General features: G+C 62.1%; 2 protein-coding genes across 6 annotated transcripts in view; both read left to right on the forward strand.

Moving 5' to 3' along the window:
• ACOT7 (acyl-CoA thioesterase 7) overlaps positions 1-3,064 on the forward strand; it is a 116,904-nt gene extending 113,840 nt beyond the window's left edge. For all 4 annotated transcript variants that reach the window (XM_023635891.2, XM_070254077.1, XM_070254080.1 and 1 more), the window contains one exon: positions 2,658-3,064. In XM_023635891.2, coding sequence (XP_023491659.1) covers positions 2,658-2,756 — 99 coding nt within the window. In that variant the 3' untranslated portion in view covers positions 2,757-3,064. The remainder of the gene's footprint in view (positions 1-2,657) is intronic.
• A 3,148-nt stretch (positions 3,065-6,212) lies between these two features.
• GPR153 (G protein-coupled receptor 153) lies at positions 6,213-17,612 on the forward strand. Of its 2 annotated transcripts, XM_023635888.2 has the most exons (7): positions 6,213-6,424; positions 8,999-9,154; positions 10,312-10,773; positions 11,187-11,616; positions 13,427-13,619; positions 14,270-14,454; positions 14,886-17,612. In XM_023635888.2, exons 3-7 carry the CDS (start codon positions 10,418-10,420, stop codon positions 15,555-15,557), a joined length of 1,836 nt encoding a protein of 611 aa, XP_023491656.2. In that variant the 5' UTR covers positions 6,213-6,424; positions 8,999-9,154; positions 10,312-10,417; the 3' UTR covers positions 15,558-17,612. The 2 variants fall into 2 exon arrangements, with proteins under 2 accessions (XP_023491656.2, XP_023491655.2); XM_023635887.2 differs by lacking the exon at positions 8,999-9,154.
• Positions 17,613-19,352: the final 1,740 nt, after the last annotated feature.

Consider the following 19,352-nt stretch of genomic DNA (forward strand, 5'->3'; position numbering starts at 1 on the left):
TGCAGCCCTTCCTCAGCCCCGATGCCAACTGCCCCCTCCCTAGGGCCTTAGCCTCAGATGGGCCATTCCTACCCACCATCAAGGGCACTCGTGATGAGAGCTCCTAAGCTCATGCCATCAGCTCCACAGGGCCATTCGCCACCCTTCCTTGGGCCCCCCTTCCGGCTCCCTTGAGCCCCAAGAGCACTTGGCTTGTGACCCAGGCACTTGGGGACTAAGTTCCTTGCCAGAATGCCACATCTGCCAGTTTCTAGGAATGCTGATGGGCTGGAGAAAAAGGAAGGCCCCTCACATCAGGCAGGACATGGCTCCAGTGGGCTCAGCAGAGGCCCGGGCAGCTGTCCCTCTTGATCCTGCTGCCTTGCCCAGGCCAGGCTCATACTCTCCTTTTCTTTCCAAGCCTCTTGCCTTCTTTCCTCTGCCCCAGGGATGGAAACTCCACCAGCTAGAAAGCTGGCGCGCTCCAGAACCCTGAGCAGAGGGAGGCTGGGCTTTTACAGCCAAGAGGAACCTTAGCATGTAGTCCTGCCCACCCCCCTACATCCTTCTTCAACTGTCCTTTTCTCAGCCAGCCCCAGTAGGCCCCAACTCCTCATTTCCAAGCTCTGGGACCCCACACTCACTGTCCATGATGGGGTCCTCCTCGAGGCAGGCAGGAAGCCCAGCTTGCAGCCCCTCCTTCCCCTAAGGAAGGGCCAGCCATGCTGCTCTGCTGAGCCATGGCCTTTGGCTGCTGCACATGGATGGGAGCCACAGGTTTCCTTGGCCACGCCAGCAAGTTCCATAGAGAAGGGGGAGGTCCTCCCTTGGTGGCCTTGACCTTGCATTCTTGACCACCTGAGCTCTCCCCCTTTTGGCGCAGGATGGATGGAGTGGGGGCAGGACCCTGCTACTCAAAGTGGTCCACGGGCCAGCAGCATCATATCACCTGAATGCTTTCTAGAAATGCGTCTCAGTCCCCAGACCCACTGGATCAGAATCTGCATTTACAAGATCCCCATTTGGTCCATGTGCACATGAACATTTGAGAAGCCCAGATCTAGCACATTATGCATGGGTATGCACAGAAGCCTTCGGCCAGGCCCAGCAGGATGTGGCCTTGTCCTCATGGGGTGCCTTCAGCAGCAGGGGCTGGGCTCCAAGTCCTCCAGCCCCAGGAAGCTCTGGGGTCGTGGCCCTTTGGAACTGCCTGCGGAAACAGATAGAACATTTCGTTGTCCCTGGGCTGTTTCAGGTCAAATTGCATAGCCTCAAGTTTCATTTAGCAAAAAAGTCAGCCAGAAATGAAATCAGAGCAGCAGGAGGGCCTTCTTCAATAAAATGTCTTGGAAAAGCCACCATTTTCTACATGTGCTCTGAAGACTTCAAACAGGACAGAACCTGTAAGGAGCACAATCCTAGTCCTTTAAATACCCGAATGTTCCGTTGGCTCCAAGAGGCACGGTTTTGACAGTTTCCACCTGGTGACATTTAGAGAACGGTTTCTGAGAAGGCTGAGGGGAGGAAGTATTTGGTCTAACCTGACATTACATCCTCGCTGATTGTTCTCTCTTGTGCCAATATACCATTTGTCTGTACACACTTGGGCCTAAAAATAGCTGCCGGGCTGGGTGTCATTGTGGATGAAGGGCAGCTGCCCCATTTCGTTGGCTTTCAGACACCCTCAAAGCGTCGCAAGGAAATGTCGTCCCAGGGGAATGAGCACAGCTCTTTAAACCCAAATCCCTGGCCAGGCCGGTGAGAGAGAACTCTGCGGCGGGGCCGATGGGGCCGCAGAAAGTGACTCCCTGACGCTGCTACAGTGACCTCTGCGCTAGGGCCACACCGCTTAGCAGCCAGGCCCCTCCTGAGAGTGAAACGGAGCACTGTTCATAATCACGCCAGGCTGGCAGGCATGAACCAGCACCGTCCCGAGCAAAACCCATCCTGTGGCCAAATCCCGCTGGTCAGTTGGCTCCGCCCCTGACTATGAGGACCCAGCTTAAGTTGCTCAGAGGAAGGAAGCAGCAGAGAAGGGGTGAGGAGGGCTCAAGGTGCCGCTTCCTGGGCATCTGTGCTGTCCAGGGCTCCCTGCCCACAAAGTGGTCACTATCGCTGCCGTTCAATGAAGTGGCCTTCTCAAGGTCGCGCAGCCAGCACAGTGTTTGTCCCCAGTTCCCTTTAGGGCAGAGACTGAGCAGCTGGCATTCCCTGGAGTGAAGCAAGCTCAGGGTTCCTCCTTTCCTCCCTGTTGCTCAGCTCTGCCTTTGGCCTTCCCTCCCTCATTTTATGGTGAACTGCGTTTCAGCTGCAGTCCATTATCCGAGAGGCCCTGGGCTTGGAGTCCCACCTGCGGGGAAAGGTGATGTGGGGGTGCCCTATTGACTGCTCCATGCCTACGAGGCCAGCATCCTTACAGGGACTCCTTCCTCCATGTCCCTTCAGCAGAGCTCTGCCGCTGGAGTCTCCCTGGCCCCTCAAGGCGTCTCAGCCCAGCTGATGGATGTGTCAGGAAGATGGGGCCTGAGGCCAGCACCTGCCACCCAGGCAGTCCCAGGAGGCCAGCGGGGCCGTGCGGGGTCCTCTGTGCCCTCCTGGGGCGAGGCTCAGGCCACAGCCCACGGTCACGAGTTCTGCAGCATCTCTAACCTCCCTCTGTTTCTGTGTGTGGTCCACAGCCCGAGACCGAGGATGAGAAGAAGCGCTTTGAGGAAGGCAAAGGGCGGTACCTGCAGATGAAGGCGAAAAGACAGGGCCAAGTGGAGCCTCAGCCCTAGACGCCCTCCTCCTGCACTGGCCCCGGAGCAGCCCCCATCGTCTAATCACTTAGAAGTTACTCCCTTGGCCAAAAACCCAATTCACGTTGAGAGCTGGTGTTGTGTGAAGTATCCGTCTCGCAGTGTTAACCTGTACTCTCCTGAAAACCTATACACCAAAGCTTGATTTGTATCATTCCAGTGTAAATGCTACACAGTATTGTCCCAATGCCCAGAGGCAGTCCCTGGAGACCCTGGGAATACTTATGCGCACACTGTGCGGTCTGTAAAGAATCCAGCATCACTAATAAAGCTGCTGTTTGGCTGGACCTTGGTCCTGGGTGGTCGTTTGTCTTGGGGAGCTGCTCTCTCCCTGGGCACAGGATATGGGGGCTGGGGGCTCACCTGCCCGCCTTCTTTCTGGGCCCATGCCCGCCCACCCCTCCCCTGTGGTGCCAGTATCTGTGCATACCCCAGAATGTCAGGCACAGTGCCCACTCAGGTTGGCCTGATGACTTACTGGTTGGAGAGACTCCCTCCTCCTCAGAACCCTGGATCCATGTCCTGGCCCTAGGACCCCTGCAGCATCCCACACACCGTCTCTATGGCTTAGGCAGGATGCCAGCGCTGAGCCTTGCACGGCCTTCCTGTAGATGGGGGCAGGGGGTGCTTGTGAGGACTCAGAGAGGTGACGTGCAGAAAGAGCTGAACTCAGCCTGCCTAGAGGACGGCTCAGAATGTGCGAGCCCTGCCCTGGGCTCTTCTCACTAGAAGTAGCCCTGACACCTCAGCCCTCCGCCCTTGGGAGCAAGAGGCAGGGATTCTGTTGGAAGGAGCCTCCCAGCTGTTGCCAGGGCCCGTGTGCCTGACATGGAAATCCCCCAGCCACTTGGGCAGGGGGATTGTTGGGATGGCTTGTGGGATGGGATCTGAGGGGCAGTGTGTATGAGTTGTGTCACTGTGAGGCTGTGTGTGTGTTGGTGTGTGCGTACACATCTGTGTCCCTGTCTCTGCATATGTGTTTGTGCATGTGTGAAGCTGTGTGCATGCATCTCTCACTGTGTCTGTGTGCATTTGGTCCAGCAGCCTCAAAGGCAGATAAGCTGCCAAGGCCACTGCAGGGGCCAGGACCCACCCCCACCCAAGGCTGAGAAAGATACCCTCCACCTAGCACAGCCAGTAGTGGTGCCTGGGAGTATGTTCCTACCCAGGCTCGTGCCCTAAGCCTGGAGATGGAGACTGGCTGCCAACAGCTGCAGCCTTACCCAGGGCTCCCTCGAGCCCCAGAGAGAGAGAGCGCGCATGCGCGCGAGGCTCCAGATGTGCCGAAACACCCGCCAAGAACGTCGGAATCTGTCTGGGCTGTCGGGCCCCAGTCCCGGCTGACGGGGTTATTTCCTGCCTGGGAGCAGGGGGCGGGAACAAGCTCACCACAGGAGGCCACAGCAACCCCACCCTGCCCCTCGGCCCCCTGGAGGGCCTCCCCAACTCCACCCACACCCTGTGCCAACCCCTGAAGATGGTTGGTGCCCTGGGCTGGGAGCAATGAGGAGGTCTGCCCTGCAGGACAGGCAGAAGGCCCAGCTGGGACCAGCCAAACCAGAGCCTGCCACACAGGCCCCAGCAGTCCTGAGCCCTAGGCTTCCTGAGGGAAGCGGACCCCCAGGGCATCCACTCCTTCATAAGAAAATAGGCCTGGCCTCAGACTCTCTAGTTCAGTCTTGGCTCGGCCACTCATCTGTGTGGCTTTGGGCAAATCAGGTACCTAAAACTCACTTCCCGGGGCAGCTGGGAGGAACCCAGGCTAGTGAAGCACTCAGCCCGAGGCCCGTGGGGCAGAGACATCAGAGGTTCAACTCCCACCTGCCCCCAGAGCCTGCTAAGCCCTGGGCAGCAGGGGGCCAGCTGGGCTGGTAGGCGGACACTTGAGGCCACAGGCCTGGGGCAGGCTGCCCCCTGCCAGCGGGGTAGCAGTGTGGCCCAAGGCTCTGGATGGCTGAATCGCCAGTTTACCTGTGAAATGCCACACTTGATTACCAGCCACCCTGTGCCAGTCTCCCACTGCTGGTGGCCCCTGTCCGCAGAGGGTTCATGAGAGGCCCTGACTGCCCAGAAGCCACACACGAGGAGTACGTGGCCCAGGACTCCCCATTCGCTGGCCCTGCTTCATTGTGGAGTCTTTCTATACAAACACCTTTACTTTTGTCCATAAAACTGACCCAAAGGCCCACCCTGGGCCCCCCAAAAGTTGCTCCTAACCTCCCAGCTGCTCCTGGGGTATGGAGCCGGTGGGGTGCAGGAGCCAGGCTATGGAGTGGTGCAGGCAGCACTGGCTGCATTTGGTTGGGTATGGTCCTGGGCAGGTGCCCGCCTTCCTCTGGACACAGGGCTGCCCACTCATGGATGCTTCCCACATGCATGGGCAAGACAGCACCATGCCGGGCAGTCCAGAGTGACTCCAGAGGCCTTGTGCCCAGGATGTGTGTGTGGTCATGGGCTTCCTAGGAGAGGCAGGCAGGACCCTCTGCCTGGATGGGAGGTCAAGATGCCAGCAGCTGCTCTCTCTTGTGACTTGAGGGGCCCCCATCAAGGGGACTAATGGGTTCCCCTAGATGTCCCCCAGCCTATGGGTGACAGCCTGTGCCCCTACTAGGAGTACTAGGGGGATGGCTCCTGAGGGAGGAGGGAAGGGAGGAGGCCAGGGGTGCAAGATTACAGGTCCTGGCCTCTCCAGCTGTATGGTCATGGTCCCAGTTCACAGAGAACATTTCTTAACCAGTAGGATCCGGGCCACCAGTTGGCAGCCTGGTGGCCCATTCACTTGATTCCCACAGTGGACCCAAGGCCCGAAGTGATTTAAATCCTTAGCTGGCCTAACCTTACCTCTCCCTGACCTGGCTCCTGGCCCAGACTGACTCCCCAGTTCCTAGAAGCTGCTAGTCCCCTGGCCCCCATGTCCTCTCCACGCCCCGCCCCTATTGTTCACCCTACGTGTGGCTTCCTCCGGGGACCTCCCTGAGCCCCTCACCCGTGGCCCTAGGTTCTCATTGTCCATTCTTGTCCCAGCCCCCTTGGCCTCTGAGCCCCCAGAACTCCGGTCTTCCCCAGGCGGCTAAGAGGCGGCGTGAGGAGCGCGGACCCACCCAAGAGGGCAGCCAGGGGCCACGGTGAGGTCCAGGCGTCGGGGGAGGCACCGCCCTCCCTAGGGGGCTTCAGCCTCGAGGCCGGAGGCGGGTGGGGACGGCGCGCCTCCCCGGGGCTGGTCGGGAGCACCGACCCACGGACGAGGCAGCCGGGCGCGCCTCCGAGGGGCGGGGACGGGGCGGGCCGAGGGGCGGGGCGGAGGCGCCCGCGGAGGCATGCGCCCTGCTCCGCCCCCCGCCCCCGGCCGCCGGGCGCAGCGAACCGAGCGGCGGGAGAGGAGCGGCGGCGGTGGCGGCGCGAGGGGAGGGAGGAAGGGTGGGAGGGTGGAAGGCAGGCAGGCAGGGAGGGAGGGGCTGCAGGGTCGAGCCGAGCGGAACGGGCCGGCCAGGGGCGGCCCCCGCCAGGATGCCCCGGCCCGTGGGCCGCTCCGCCGCCAGCCACCCCCGCGGCCCCTGGCGGCCCGCGGTCGGCCTGGGGGCGCGGGAGCCACAGCCGGAGCCAGAGGCGGGAGCAGCGAGCAGGAGCCCCGGGCGCCCGAATGCAGGGTGAGCGCCGCCGCCCTGGCCCGGGGGCGGCCAGGCGGGAGGACCCCGGGCAGAGGACCCCCGGCGGGAGGAATCTGGGCGGGCAGGGGCTGTGCGGGGTCTGTCCGAGGGGCTGGGGCACTAATTAGGGCTGCGCATCCCCCACAACTTAGGGACCTTCGGGGTAACTTCCCCGGGGCGACCGCTTTCTCCGTCCCCCCGCCTCCGGGCCTGGCAGCGCCGCCCCGGGGGGCTTGCTTGCAGGGGGCGGGGACGGCCGGTCTGGGGGTTCCAGGCGCCCCCTGCCCAACATAATCCGGGAGTCGTCCGGGGATTGCAGACTGGCCAGCGTCGGGCTCCCCGGGCCGCCGCTCGGACGCGCCCTCGGGGCTAGGCAGGGCTGGGGGCCCCGCTGGGGCAGGACCGGTAGGAAGGGGCGCGCCGGGTCGAGCGGTGGGATCAGAGCACCGAGGAGCCGGAACCGCTGGGGTGGGGGGCGGGCGTGGCGGGTGGGGGGCGTGCCGGAGATGCAGAGGCTCCGGGCCGCGAACCCCGCCCTGGGCGGCGGCAGTGCGCGGCAGAGAGCAGCCTGGGGGCGGCAGCCGGAGCCCGGGGAATCCTTTCAAGTTCTGGGTTCTCTTTGTTGCGCAATAGAGCCCTGGGGCCACGTGGCCTCATTGGCCCGGGGCTGTGACGTCACGCCAGGGCCCCTCCCGCAGACCCTACGGAGGGAGTCTTCTGGGCAGGGTGGGTCCCAGGCCTCTCACACCTGCAGCCAGCCCTGGGATGCGCTGGGAGGAGGAGAGGGTCCCCGGGATCCGGGGAGAGACGGGAAGCCCCATCCTGAATGCTGCGGAAATGAATACTTTTGAGTGTGATGCAGGAGAAACTTCCCAGCAGGGGGCGGCGACACCCTGGGTGGTGGCTGCACTGGCCAGAGCCCAGCCTTGGGGTCTGGCCCAAGTATCCACTGCTCCCTGTGAAGAAGGAACAACAGGTGTGTGATCACTGGGTCTCTGGTCACCAACCTGAAGGAAGGTCTCTCTCTCCTGCCCTTCTCACTCTGCATCACTCCCACCCCAGTGACATTCCTTCCCCATCCCAGGACCACCATGCTCAGGAGTTGTGGGCCCCAAACCCAGGCCTCACACTTCCTCCCTGTTGCCTTGGGCTCCAAGCTTCAGTGTTGCCGTCTGCAGTGTGGGGACAGTAGGATCCATCCTGTAGGGGTAGGAGGCTCAGAAAGACAACCTCAGCTCAAGGGACCAAAAATGCCTTGTTCCTGCCCAGTTTAGGGTTTGAGAGACCAGGATTTTGCTGTCAGGCAGGCGGTGTTTGGATCCTGGCTTAGGCACATAACAGTTTGGGCAAATGGGTTTACCTCTCTCTGCTTCTTGGCATCTTTAAAGATGCTTGACCATCTTTAAAATGCAGGTGATGACAGTGTCCATCACACAAAATCACTGGGACCACTAACTGGGAGGAGCGTGCCTATTCACCGGAGGGTGCTTCTTCCCTCTCCCACAGACTTAGAGCCTTGCCCTGCAGCAAGGCACCATTAGGCTGGATGAGGGAAAGAACTGGCACACCGTGGCACCTTTCCCACCACCCTGCACCAGTGATCCAAAGCTAGGCAGGGTGGGCTGGGGCTGGGCTGGGTCCAGGGTCGCAGGGGTCAGACAGAGCCTGCCTGGGTCTCTGAAGGAAGGCCTCCCAATCTGACAGCCAAGGCGGCCCAATGCAGGTAGCAGCAGATGCTGGCCTACCAGGTGCATGCTGAATCCAGTTTCCTATTTGATAAGGTTTCACTGTTTCACTGGTGTCTGTAGCCTCTGGCCCACAGCAGCACCCATAGTTTGCCTGCTCTGGACCCCTCACAGGCTACCAGGTAGCCCACGGGGCTGAGGGCAGCCCTGTGGCCTCTTTGCCCCTAAAGCTGGACTGTTCCAGGTTCTGATTGGGGTGACTGTGTGTCTGCCCACAGGTCTGAGGCCCACCCACACCTCCAAGTTGTGTGTCTTGGCCCTTAGGAGACAGCATAGCACAAGCGGCTGGGAGGGCTTTAGTACAGACATCTACATGGCAGGCATTTATTGAGCACCTACTGTGTGCCTGGCTCTCTTCTAAGCGTTTGTGCTAGCCTAGCTTATTGAGTACCCACAATGCTTTTTGAGGTAGGTACTATCATGTCCAGCTTACAGATGAGAAAACTGAAGCCCAGCTGAGTCAAGTAACTGGTGGGGAGCTGGAGTTGGAGTCTAGCAGCTTTTCATCCCAGACCGTGAGGCCTCTGTATGCTGAGGTCAAGGAGGTTTGCCAGACACCATAATGGCTGCTGGAGGGTCCAACAGGGCCACCCCACCTCTCACACTAGGTCCAGGGTGGAGAAGCGGAGGCCACCCTCCAAGCAGAAGCTGAATGTTTGGGAAGGAATTTCCCTGTCCCCAGAAGTCTTCCCAGCCCCCTAGAATGCCCTCAATGGGCACTGGTGTGGTTCAGAACGGACTCCTCCCCTGGGTCAGGGGTCTGGGGCCGGCCCATGGCAGGGGCACAAAGATGAATGAGACACGTCCTTAGAAGTCCCTCCGTGTCCAGGTGGGTCAGGCCACAGACAGACCAAAAGAACTCCAGACAAGACAAGCAAGGGTGCCTGGCAGCTGTCTGGACAGTGTGCTTCCCCTGCCACGAGCGCCAGGGGCCTGCAGTGTCCTGTCCACCCGGAGCTGCAGCGGAGATTAAACAGGCTCTCGGGTGAGAAGGGCCAGGTGTGGGTAGAGCACACAGTAGGCCTCCACTTAGCATTATACTTTTCCCCACGCTGTCTGCCTCAGGCTGTGGCCAGAGGGACCTGTGGTGGGGAGGCTCACATCAGAGGGACCGGCCAGAGCTCTGCACAGGGAGGTGGCTGAGGGTGGGCGGGCTGGGAAGGGGGAGCAAGGGCCTCACAGCCCGGCCCTCTGGCAGGATGGGGCACCTCCCCCATACAGGCCTCCTGCCCAGCCTTTCATGTCCATAGGCTGTCGGGAGTTCCTCGGGGTCAAGGTCTGGTCCTTGGGGTGTCTCCAGGCCCATGGTGCCTAAGCATCCAGAGTATCATGCTGCCCTCCATCCAGAGCACCCACTGTGTGCAAGACCTGGCCCAGGGCTTTAGAGACGTAGCATCTGTCCACCCCAGCCTCCTTCTGGAGGAAGCATCATCGTCCCCATTACAGAGGAGGACGTGTGGGACCTTGCTTGGGCCACACAGCTAGTATGCTGGTTGAACCCCAGCCTGTGGTACTGCCAGGGCCTGCCAGGTGTGCCCCCCATGGAAAGTCAGCTGGAGGCTGACCTGGACAAAGCAGGCTGTCCTTTCCCAGGGTAGGCATGAAAGTGGTCACCAGGTCACCTCTACCTCACAGAGGAGCTTTAGGGGGCTCTCCCCCCAGGCACATCTTCATTTGGCCAAATGGAGGGGGACAGATGAAGGTGAGGGCCCCTGTCGTACACTGGGGGAGCCTGTGGGCTGTGCGAGGATTGGGACTGTTTGATGGTGAGAGGGCTTATTCTGAGACAGGCTACACATGGGGCAAGAATGCCGTCTAGGCCCAACCTGGCTGATCCCTGAGGATGCAGGCGGCCTGGAAGGAAGTGCAAATTCTACACCTTGACCAGGAGCAGGTGGAAGTGAGGGAATGTGCTCTTATTAGGCACCCCTGTATATATCCCCTGGGTGCCAGGGGCATGGGCAGGAGGCCTCAGATTGTGGAGAGGAGGGCAGCAAAGCAGCCCAGCCCAAGCCAGGACCAGACAGGTGATGGCGCATCAGGGGACCGTCTCCATCTCCCACTCTCAGGAGCCCTAAGAGCTTTAAGGCTGTAGCCAGGGAGAGAGTTGCTGAGTGCTCATTGGCTTCCTCCCCACTGCAGATGCTCATGGTCCCTGGTGTCCTCAAGCCTCATGTGAGGGCTGCTGCTCTGAGCTGAGGCCTGGCTCCGAGGATGCCCCAGACGCCGGCCAGCTCCCGTCTGCATCATGAGTGATGAGCGGCGGCTGCCTGGCAGTGCAGTGGGCTGGCTGGCATGTGGAGGCCTCTCCCTTCTGGCCAACGCCTGGGGCATCCTCAGCGTGGGTGCCAAGCAGAAGAAGTGGAAGCCACTGGAGTTCCTGCTGTGCACGCTTGCGGCCACCCACATGCTCAACGTGGCAGTGCCCATTGCCACCTATGCTGTGGTGCAGCTGCGGCGGCAGCGCCCCGACTACGAGTGGAACGAGGGCCTCTGCAAGGTCTTCGTCTCCACCTTCTACACCCTCACCCTGGCCACCTGCTTCTCCATCACCTCCCTCTCCTACCACCGCATGTGGATGGTCCGCTGGCCCGTCAACTACCGGTGAGCTCTTGGGCATGTGCAGGCATGCACTTGAATATCTGGTGTTCTTAGAGAGGGGGACATGTGGGCATGAGCAGGAAGACATAGCTGGTGTACCTGTGTGCACAAATGGTCTCGGCCTGGTGACGGTGCCCCCAGTAGCATGCCACACCTGTGTTGTGCAGGGGGCATGCACATGTAGGTGTGCAAGGGTATACACGGTGTCCCATACAGAAATGCTTGGTGAGAGGGACGTGCGATGATGTGCGTGAGTGTCCCCTGTGCAAGGGACAAGGCCCTGCCATGCTGGTTGTACCATGACTGTGATGCACTGGGGGGCCGGGGTGGTTGGGGATGCTCTGCAGGTCCCTAGGGCCTGGAGAGACCCTGTGAGTGATGCCGGGTCCCTCTGTCCTGCCTCTACCCCATGCCAGGCTGAGCAACGCCAAGAAGCAGGCGGTGCACACGGTCATGGGCATCTGGATGGTGTCCTTCATCCTGTCAGCCTTGCCTGCCGTTGGCTGGCACGACACGCGTGAGCGCTTCTATGCCCACGGCTGCCGCTTCATCGTGGCTGAGATCGGCCTGGGCTTCGGCGTCTGCTTCTTGCTGCTGGTGGGCGGCAGCGTGGCCATGGGCATGGTCTGCACAGCCATCACCCTCTTCCAGACGCTGGCTGGGCAGGTGGGGCGCCGGGCCGACCGCCACGCCTTCACTGTGCCCACCATTGTGGTAGAGGACGCACAGGGCAAGCGCCGCTCCTCCATCGATGGCTCTGAGCCTGCCAAAACCTCACTGCAGATCACAGGCTTGGTGGCCACTATCGTCATCATTTACGACTGCCTCATGGGCTTCCCCGTGCTGGTGAGTGACGCTGTCGGTGGTGGGAGCCTGTCAGGGGATCTGGGCTCTGGGACAGCCCTGCGGCTAGGCACGCTCCGGGCATTAGGTGGCTAAATCCTCACACTCAGTTCTTTGGCGGGGGGGGGCATTATCATCATGCCCATTTTACAGATTTGGAAACCGAGGTTCAAAGAGGTAAAATGCCCGACCTAAAGTCAGGGCAGCCTTGGTGGGATGTTAACCCATGTCAGGTGACTGCAGAGAAAGTCAAGGTCTTTCTGCCACACCACAGGGGACTTTCTTCTCCTCACCTAAGACCCATTCACTGCAGGGGTATGGAAGGTGGGGTTACATGCCCACAGACTTCCTGGTGGGTCCAGGTCCCAGGATGGACAGAGTGGGGCCCTGGTGTGGCCAAAGCAGCTTTGGTCCTGAATAAGGAGGCGGGGCAGGCCTTGAATGTCTGCTGGGGAGTTGGACTTGATCCCAGGGGTTCAGGAAGGTCAAGGTGAGGGCTGGTCTGAGGAAGGCCCTGCCAACAAGGGTCCAAAGTCCAATAATGCTGTCTAGGGTCCTGCCTGTGAGGCTGGCCCTGGGCCTGGCCCAAGAATGAAGTCTGGACTCAAGAGCCAAACCCTCCCACCCACAGAGCTCCAGCTCAGCTCCCTGAAGGGTCTGGAGTGGGATAGGAAGGGGGCTGACGTCCCTCCCTCAGCCTTGAGGTCCTTGGCTGGACCAGCCCAGAGGCTTTGTCTGAGCAGCTGGGCAGGGCTGTGTCCTTGTAGTCATTGCAGGACATGAGTTCCAGCAGGTGACGGATGGGGTGGCAGCCTCAGAGTCAGGGACATGCTGCCCCACCCCCGGTGGACTGGCACGTCCCCAGTACAGGATCCGCCTGTGTGCAGTGGGGCCCAGCGTCCCCAGTCCCTGCGCCAATGGAGGGAAGGAGTGTGTGTGAAATTGCAGAGCCAGATGGCAACTGCAGGGGGAGAAGGGCCTCCCAGCTTCTCTTCAGGGCAGGGAACGTGGGGAGCCTGCTCCATGCTGTAGGCCTGGTACGGTGTCTAGAATCTTTTCCCCACCCTTCGGGGTATTCCTGGCCCATTTCACAGATGAAGAAACTGTGCCCCAGAGAGATTTAGCACCTTTATGAGAGTCACATAGCTCATGTGGCAGAACCAAGGCGAGGTCTACGTCATGCCCACCTCTGCTTTGATGGGGGAGTAATTAAAGGTCACTCTGGGTCGGGGAATGAACTCTCCTGGGAGAGGAGGAATGAGGGGTCCCTGGGCAGTGACTCAAGGCCGCCTGGCTGGACCCTCTGAGCCTCAGAAACTGCTCTCTGCTTCTTCTCCTCTGGGGTCCAAGGCCTAGACCCCCAGAGGAGGGGCAGGGCTGAGGCGGCCAATGGCCATGGAGGAGCCGGGATGGCCAAAAGCTCCCTGAACTGGGAGGCCTGAGACCTGCTTCTCCAAGCCTCAGTTTCCTCTTCCCAAAAGCGGGTGGTAATCCATGGCCCCACCTCTCTCCTCAGGCCCCAAGGAGGGTGACATGAGGAAAGGCAGCGCTTGCTCGGTACACTGTGAAGGGCTGTGCACATGCGGGGTTATGACTGTTCACCTTGGCAGCCAGCAGGTCTTGGTGGGCAGGGACTTCTGCCCTCACACTCTGGTTCTTTCCTGACTCAGACCCCAGAGCTCTGTCACCTCCTCCCTGTCCTCCTGCTGCTCCGGCAGGTGGGCCATCAGACCTGTGCAGCTTCGAGGACTGAGGCTGGGAGGGGGACTGTGAAGGGGTCCTGCCTGGTGCCTGGTGAGCCCTGTGCCTGCAGGTGGTGAGTTTCAGCAGCCTCCGGGCAGACGCCTCTGCGCCCTGGATGGCACTGTGTGTGCTGTGGTGCTCCGTGACCCAGGCCCTCCTGCTGCCCGTATTCCTCTGGGCCTGCGACCGCTACCGTGCTGACCTCAAGGCCGTCTGGGAGAAGTGCGTGGCCCTCATGGCCAACGACGAGGACTCGGACGATGGTGAGGATGGCCCCCAGGAGAGTGGCATCTGGGTGAGGTGACAGGTCAGCTGGATAACAGCTTCAGGTGACCACCCATGGCACTGAGGTGACCCTGTCCTCAAATGCCAGGGCCCCCATGTTATTCCCCAGATGTGCGTGAGCCCCTGAGGGAGCCAAGCCTGGTGTCCTACAGGGCATTTTCCCATCCAGCGTGGCTGCCCCCACCGTGCTGGTTAATCAGATGTTCTGGTTAACAGAGTGGCTGCAGACACCAGACTGAACTCCAGCGAGCTTCCGGGACCACCTCCCAGCCTTAGGGTCCCCAGTGAACTGGCCCCTGGCCTCCTGTAGACCCACGTCCTGCCTCTCCTCTCCCCAGCAATAACAGCGTTGCCCTAGGCTGACTCCTTGCTGCATACCAGGACCATCAGACCTTTGTGTGTATTTAGTGCCCCCAAAGCTGTTGAGGTAACCTCAGGTCCGACCCCCAGAGGGAAGGAAACGCTCATAGCTGAAAGGTGGCAGAGTCGTGATTTGAACCCAGGGCCCTGCCCTTCCGCTTTTCCACTAACCAATCCTCTGCCGTGCGTGTGCCTGTGCGGGTCCCTGGGATTCACTCCCAGATGCCCCCAAGTTTCCATGGCCCTAAGCTTCTGCCCCACCCTGCAGATACCAGCCTGGAGGGTAGCGTCCCCCCGGACCTGGTGCTGGAGCCCTCCCTCGACTACAGCCATGGGGGCGACTTTGTGGCCCTGGACAGGATGGCCAAGTACGAGCTCTCTGCCCTGGAGGGCGCCCTGCCCCAGTTCTACCCGCTGCAGCCGTTGCAGGAGGACAAGATGCACTACCTGCAGGTAGGGACAGGGCAGAGCTGGGGACACTGGATATGCGAGTGGGAGGTGTCCTGACCTCCCCTTGGCCTTTCCTCTCTGAGCCCATCTCAGGCATGCCACAGCTCCAGAGGGCTGGCCCCAGGTCACAGAGCCTGTGCAGGTTGGCCCAGGCAGGGCACCCCAGTCCCTGTCTCCATGTTCCCTTGTGCTCTGGGAAAGTAGTCCACCTGGCACCCATGTTATTTTCTTGGGGCCCAGCACCCCCCTCAAGGGACCTTCTCTCCAACCGACCCAAGCTACAGACGACCACACTGAGGCTCGGAGAGATCTCCACTTGACCCAAATCTCACAGCTCTGGACCAGGATGCCCTGGCCCGCAGGCCGCCCTGTCCCGTGCGCAGAGGCGGCGGCCCCAGAGGAGGGCAGCCGGAGTAAGCCCGCTGTCCCGACAGGTGCCGCCCACGAGACGCCTCTCGCACGACGACGCGGACGTGTGGGCCGCCGTCCCGCTGCCCGCCATCCTGCCGCGCTGGGGCTCCGGCGACGACCTGGCCGCGCTCGTGCTGCCCGCCGCGCCCGAGCCGCGCCGCGGCGGCCTGCTGGCCTTCGCCGAGGACGCGCCCCCGTTCCGCCCGCGCCGCCGCTCGGCCGAGAGCCTGCTGTCGCTGCGCCCCCCGGCCCTGGACGGCGGCCCGCGCCGCGCCCGCGACTCGCCCCCCAGCAGCCCGCGCTGCCGCCCCGGGCCCGGCGCCCGCTCCGCCTCGGCCTCGCTCCTGCCCGACGCCTTCGCGCTGACGGCCTTCGAGCGCGAGCCGCAGGCCCTGCGCCGCCCGCCCGCCGCGCCCGGGCCCTTCCCCGCGCCCGCCGGCGCCCAGCCCGACGAGGACGCGGCGCCCCCTGGCGGTGGCGGCGGCGGCGGCGGCGGCGGGCCGCGGAGCCCAGAGCCACGTCCGACTGCGCACGCACACGCGGGGCCCTTGCGGTCCGGCTTGAGCGCGTCGTGGGGCGAGCCCGGGGGCCTGCGCGCGGCTGGCGGCGGGAGCAGCAGCAGCTTCCTGAGCTCCCCCTCCGAGTCTTCGGGCTACGTCACGCTGCATTCGGACTCGCTGGGCTCGGCGTCCTAGGGCCCGCGGGCACTCCCCGACCCTCGCCAGGCAGGCCGGCCGCCCACGGGGGCCAAAACACCAAAGATGCCACCCTGTCCAGGCTCGGGGTTGGGGGCCACGCTGAGCCTGCCAACAGCACCCGGACGTGTGCCAGCCCTCCCAGGGTGATGGGGCAGTGGCTCTCTGCCGGCCCTAGGAAGTGGGCATTGTCTGGAGGGGTGATGACTGCCCTGGACTGCACTGGGCACAGACCAGCCACTGGGCACGGCATCTCCCAGCAAAGTGAGGCTGGGCTTGCGTAAAGGCAGGCTCTGCACGCCCAGCTGCATCTTCCCTAGCGCCAGGACAGCTGGGCTGGGGGAGGGAGCCCAGGGACAGGGCCACTACCAGACGGAACAAAGGCTGGCCTTGCAGGAGCAAGAGCCACCGGACTGCACCCGGCTTTCCGCTCTGCACTGTAACTCTGTCATCTCAGGGGGTGGGGTGCAGAGGGTTTCTAAGCACAGGGGTCTTCAGAGCCTAAACAAGCTCTCCCAGCAGGTCTCCCTGCTGACCTATTCTGTCTCGGTTTCTCCATCTGTGATGAGCAGGTGACCGTGTTAACTCTCAGGACTGTTTGGAGAAGTCTCCTGGTCCGTGTGTCCTGGCCACTGAGTGGAGAGGGCATGAGAGATAGACTAGTGCCCTCCGTGGGTCCTTGGTGGGGGTCAGCCTTCAGTGTGTTGCCTGGTGTGGCACCAGGCCTGAGGCCTCCCACTCTCAGTGCCCCCGGCCCCCTTGGGAACCCACTCCCCACTCAGCTAAAGCACAACACTTCTGCACCGTCACCATCGGCACCACCCCACCTTGACCACCACTGGGATCCCCATCCTTGTCACTCCACCATCACAGCCTACTCTCACCACTTTGGCCACCTCTGTGACTCCCACCACAAAGGTCGTGGTACATGGTGGGAAGAACTGAAGCAAAGGGGGGGGTGGGCTTCCTTATCCTGGCATCTATCCCCAGCCTCATCCCCAACCCGTGCAGGTCTAGTCAGGAAGGGGTCCTGGCTAGGAGGCCTCCCAGGTTCTGGGTTTAAGGCCTGGTCCCTGGCAAAGGTTCTCCTCCACCCTTGGGGTAGTGCTCTTTGCTCTCCCTCCTGGGAAGACCCCTTGCAGGCCTGGGCTTTTCCATGGGCCCTGTGGAGGGGCCTGCTGGGTCTTCTGTGGAAGAAGACCCTAGATTCAGGCTAAGAAGAGGCCCAGGAACAGCTGTGACCTTGAGCTGGAGGGACAGGGGCTAATGCAGAGGCTGTCTCATCCTGGCCCCTGCCTCCATGCAGTAGCCTCAGAACATGAAGACCTGGAGCAAGTTCCAAGGCCAGCAGGGAGCCTGCCTGTGCTGTGTTCCCGCCTGCTCTGCAACCTGGAATTGCAGCACTGCCTCTGCCCTTCCCATGGCAGAGCCCACCTCCTCACCCTCCAGGTAGAGTCCCAGCCCCAGAAGAGGCCTCTGGGAGAGGGGAGGAGGGGGACTGCCTGGCTCCGTCTCTGCTTTGGAGGCCCCTCCAGTCACTGGCTGTGGGTAACCTGGGGGGAGGAGCTGACTACAGGTGAGCAAGGCTGGGGACTGCTTTCCAGCCCTAGCCATGGGAGGGGCCACCTCTGGCCAATGCTGCTGTGCCTTCATGGACCAACATGTCATTTAGGGGCAGAGGTCATCAGCTGGCCACTGTCCTCCCCTCGGGCTGGCCCATTTGTCATCCTTGGGTTTTCACTCTGTGTATTTCATATCCAATGGCAATACTTGCACGGGGACATGGTACTCCAAAGTCCCTCCAGTCCTGGTTTTTACAAAAATAAAGAGGAGGGAGGACCCAAGCGGACGGCCCTGGGGCCTGGGGCTCCCTGTCACACTCTGCAGCCTCCAGGCCTATTTGCTGCGGTGATAAGCAGCTTGACCCCGTGGCCATCGTAGGGAGCTCTGTCTTCATACCACCACCCAGCCCAGAGCCAGGGATCCGTTTGTAGTTTTTTGACAACAGTATTTCTCTTCTGTACAGAATCCAATAAAAACTTCCTATGTTTTGCACCCGGCATTCCTGGGCTGGTTTCGTGGAAACACCTTCCAGCTGCCCCCAAATGTCTCTCCTTCTGGGTCCTGAATTCCTCCGCTAGAGCCCATTCCTTTGGTTCGGGCTAGTCCCTTTACGCAAGTGCTGCGGCGCCACCTAGCGAGTGAGTCGTCGCGGAGCAGCGACAGGATGGAGCGTTGGGGTGGGCACCAAAGCCCTAATAGCAGAAACAGCCCTATGAGTGCAGGTGGCAGCCTCTGCCCCGAGGATGCCTTCAGGGGCCGCTAGCCCCTGTAAGGTTGATTCAGGAGCGAGAAGGGCAGAGCGGTTGGAGCTGGGCCTGGGGGAGCCAGACCTGTTGTGCCGGATGACCAGTCCGCCCGCAGGTGTTGGAATTTCGGGGCCGTGCCCTGGGTCCCCGGTGCAAGATCGCCACCCAGTGGCTGGCAGAGGGATTAGTGCTGGAAGCCGAGGCTGGAGAGGCCGCCTCGGAACTGCCACAGCCGGGACCACCTCCCACGCCCGCGCTCCAGAAAGCTCGCTGGGCAGGGTAGGGGGGCCGGGCCGCCCTTTGCCTGCAGTGTGACCAAGACGGGTTTAGCACACGCATGGCAGGGGCAGTCCAAAACGAGAAGTGTTTTATAGAAAGTTGACATTTGTACTAGATATAGTGGGAGAAATTAGAACCTTCGTGGTCTCTATACCCATTTCACAGGTTCGCACTGTTTTTATCTGAATTTCAAGCTGCTCGGAGAAAGTGCCAGGATATCTTCCTGGGCTTGGCGCAGGATCCCTGTCCCCCATCCCCAGGCTGTCCTTCGTGTGCCGGGACCCCCGGGCTGGAGTCTGAGCACAGCATTGACGCGTCATTTTCAGACAAACGGACAGGAGCAGAGCGTTCCAGGGTTGGTGAGGGTCGTGGGCTCCCTGGCAGCCCAACAGGTCCGGAGGCAGGGGTGCTGCAGGGCCGGGGCCTTGACTGCAGACCGGGGAGGTCTTTGTTGAGTGGAGAGCGGGGGCCCTCCCACGAGAGGAGCCCGGGTTTGCTCCAGCGGCCCTCAAGCCGGCCTTATGGCGCGCGTCATCCCTCCCAAGAACCGCGCGGGGCGGGGCGGCGGGGCGGCGGGGCGGCGGGGCGGTGGGGTGGGCGGGCCCCCGACCGCACGCCAGCCCGACAGGCCACGCGGCGTGAGGAGGGGGTGGGGATCCGTGGAAGCCAGAGGGTCCGGGGTAGGGGTGGACTGGGGGCCCCTCGCCCGCGGGGCGGGGCCCCGGGCGCTTTGTGCCGGTGGGAACCGGGCGTCCCCGGCCAACTGAATGGGCCGGGGCGGGGCAGCGATTCTCCTCGCTGCGAGGGGTCCGCTCTGCGCCGCTGCCAACGGCGACCTTCTCACCGCAGCACGGCAGCGAGGCGGGGGCGGGGGCGGGCTGCCTGCCGGGGGCCCTGGGAAAGGGGAGCAGCCCAGGATACCCCCTCCCAGTCCCACTAGAGGGTGGGAGAAGGAGAGAGAGGGTCCAGCCTGAGTAGGTGGGGCTGAGGTGGGGGGTGGATCATGCCTAGACGCACAGACCCGCGTCCACGCGTGGCTCCTTGTATTTCCCCGAGTTCGCGAGTACGCGGCACCCTCCCCGCCACTCCCACCCTGGGACCAGGACAAACGACCGGGGTCCCGGCCGTCACCGCGAGCGTGCTCAAAACAGTCTCTGCGTCCCCGGGCCTGACGGGGGCCCCCTTGAGTCCGAGGCCGCGCCGGGCC

Source organism: Equus caballus, chromosome 2 (assembly GCF_041296265.1).
Source record: "Equus caballus isolate H_3958 breed thoroughbred chromosome 2, TB-T2T, whole genome shotgun sequence".
NCBI lineage: Eukaryota > Metazoa > Chordata > Mammalia > Perissodactyla > Equidae > Equus > Equus caballus.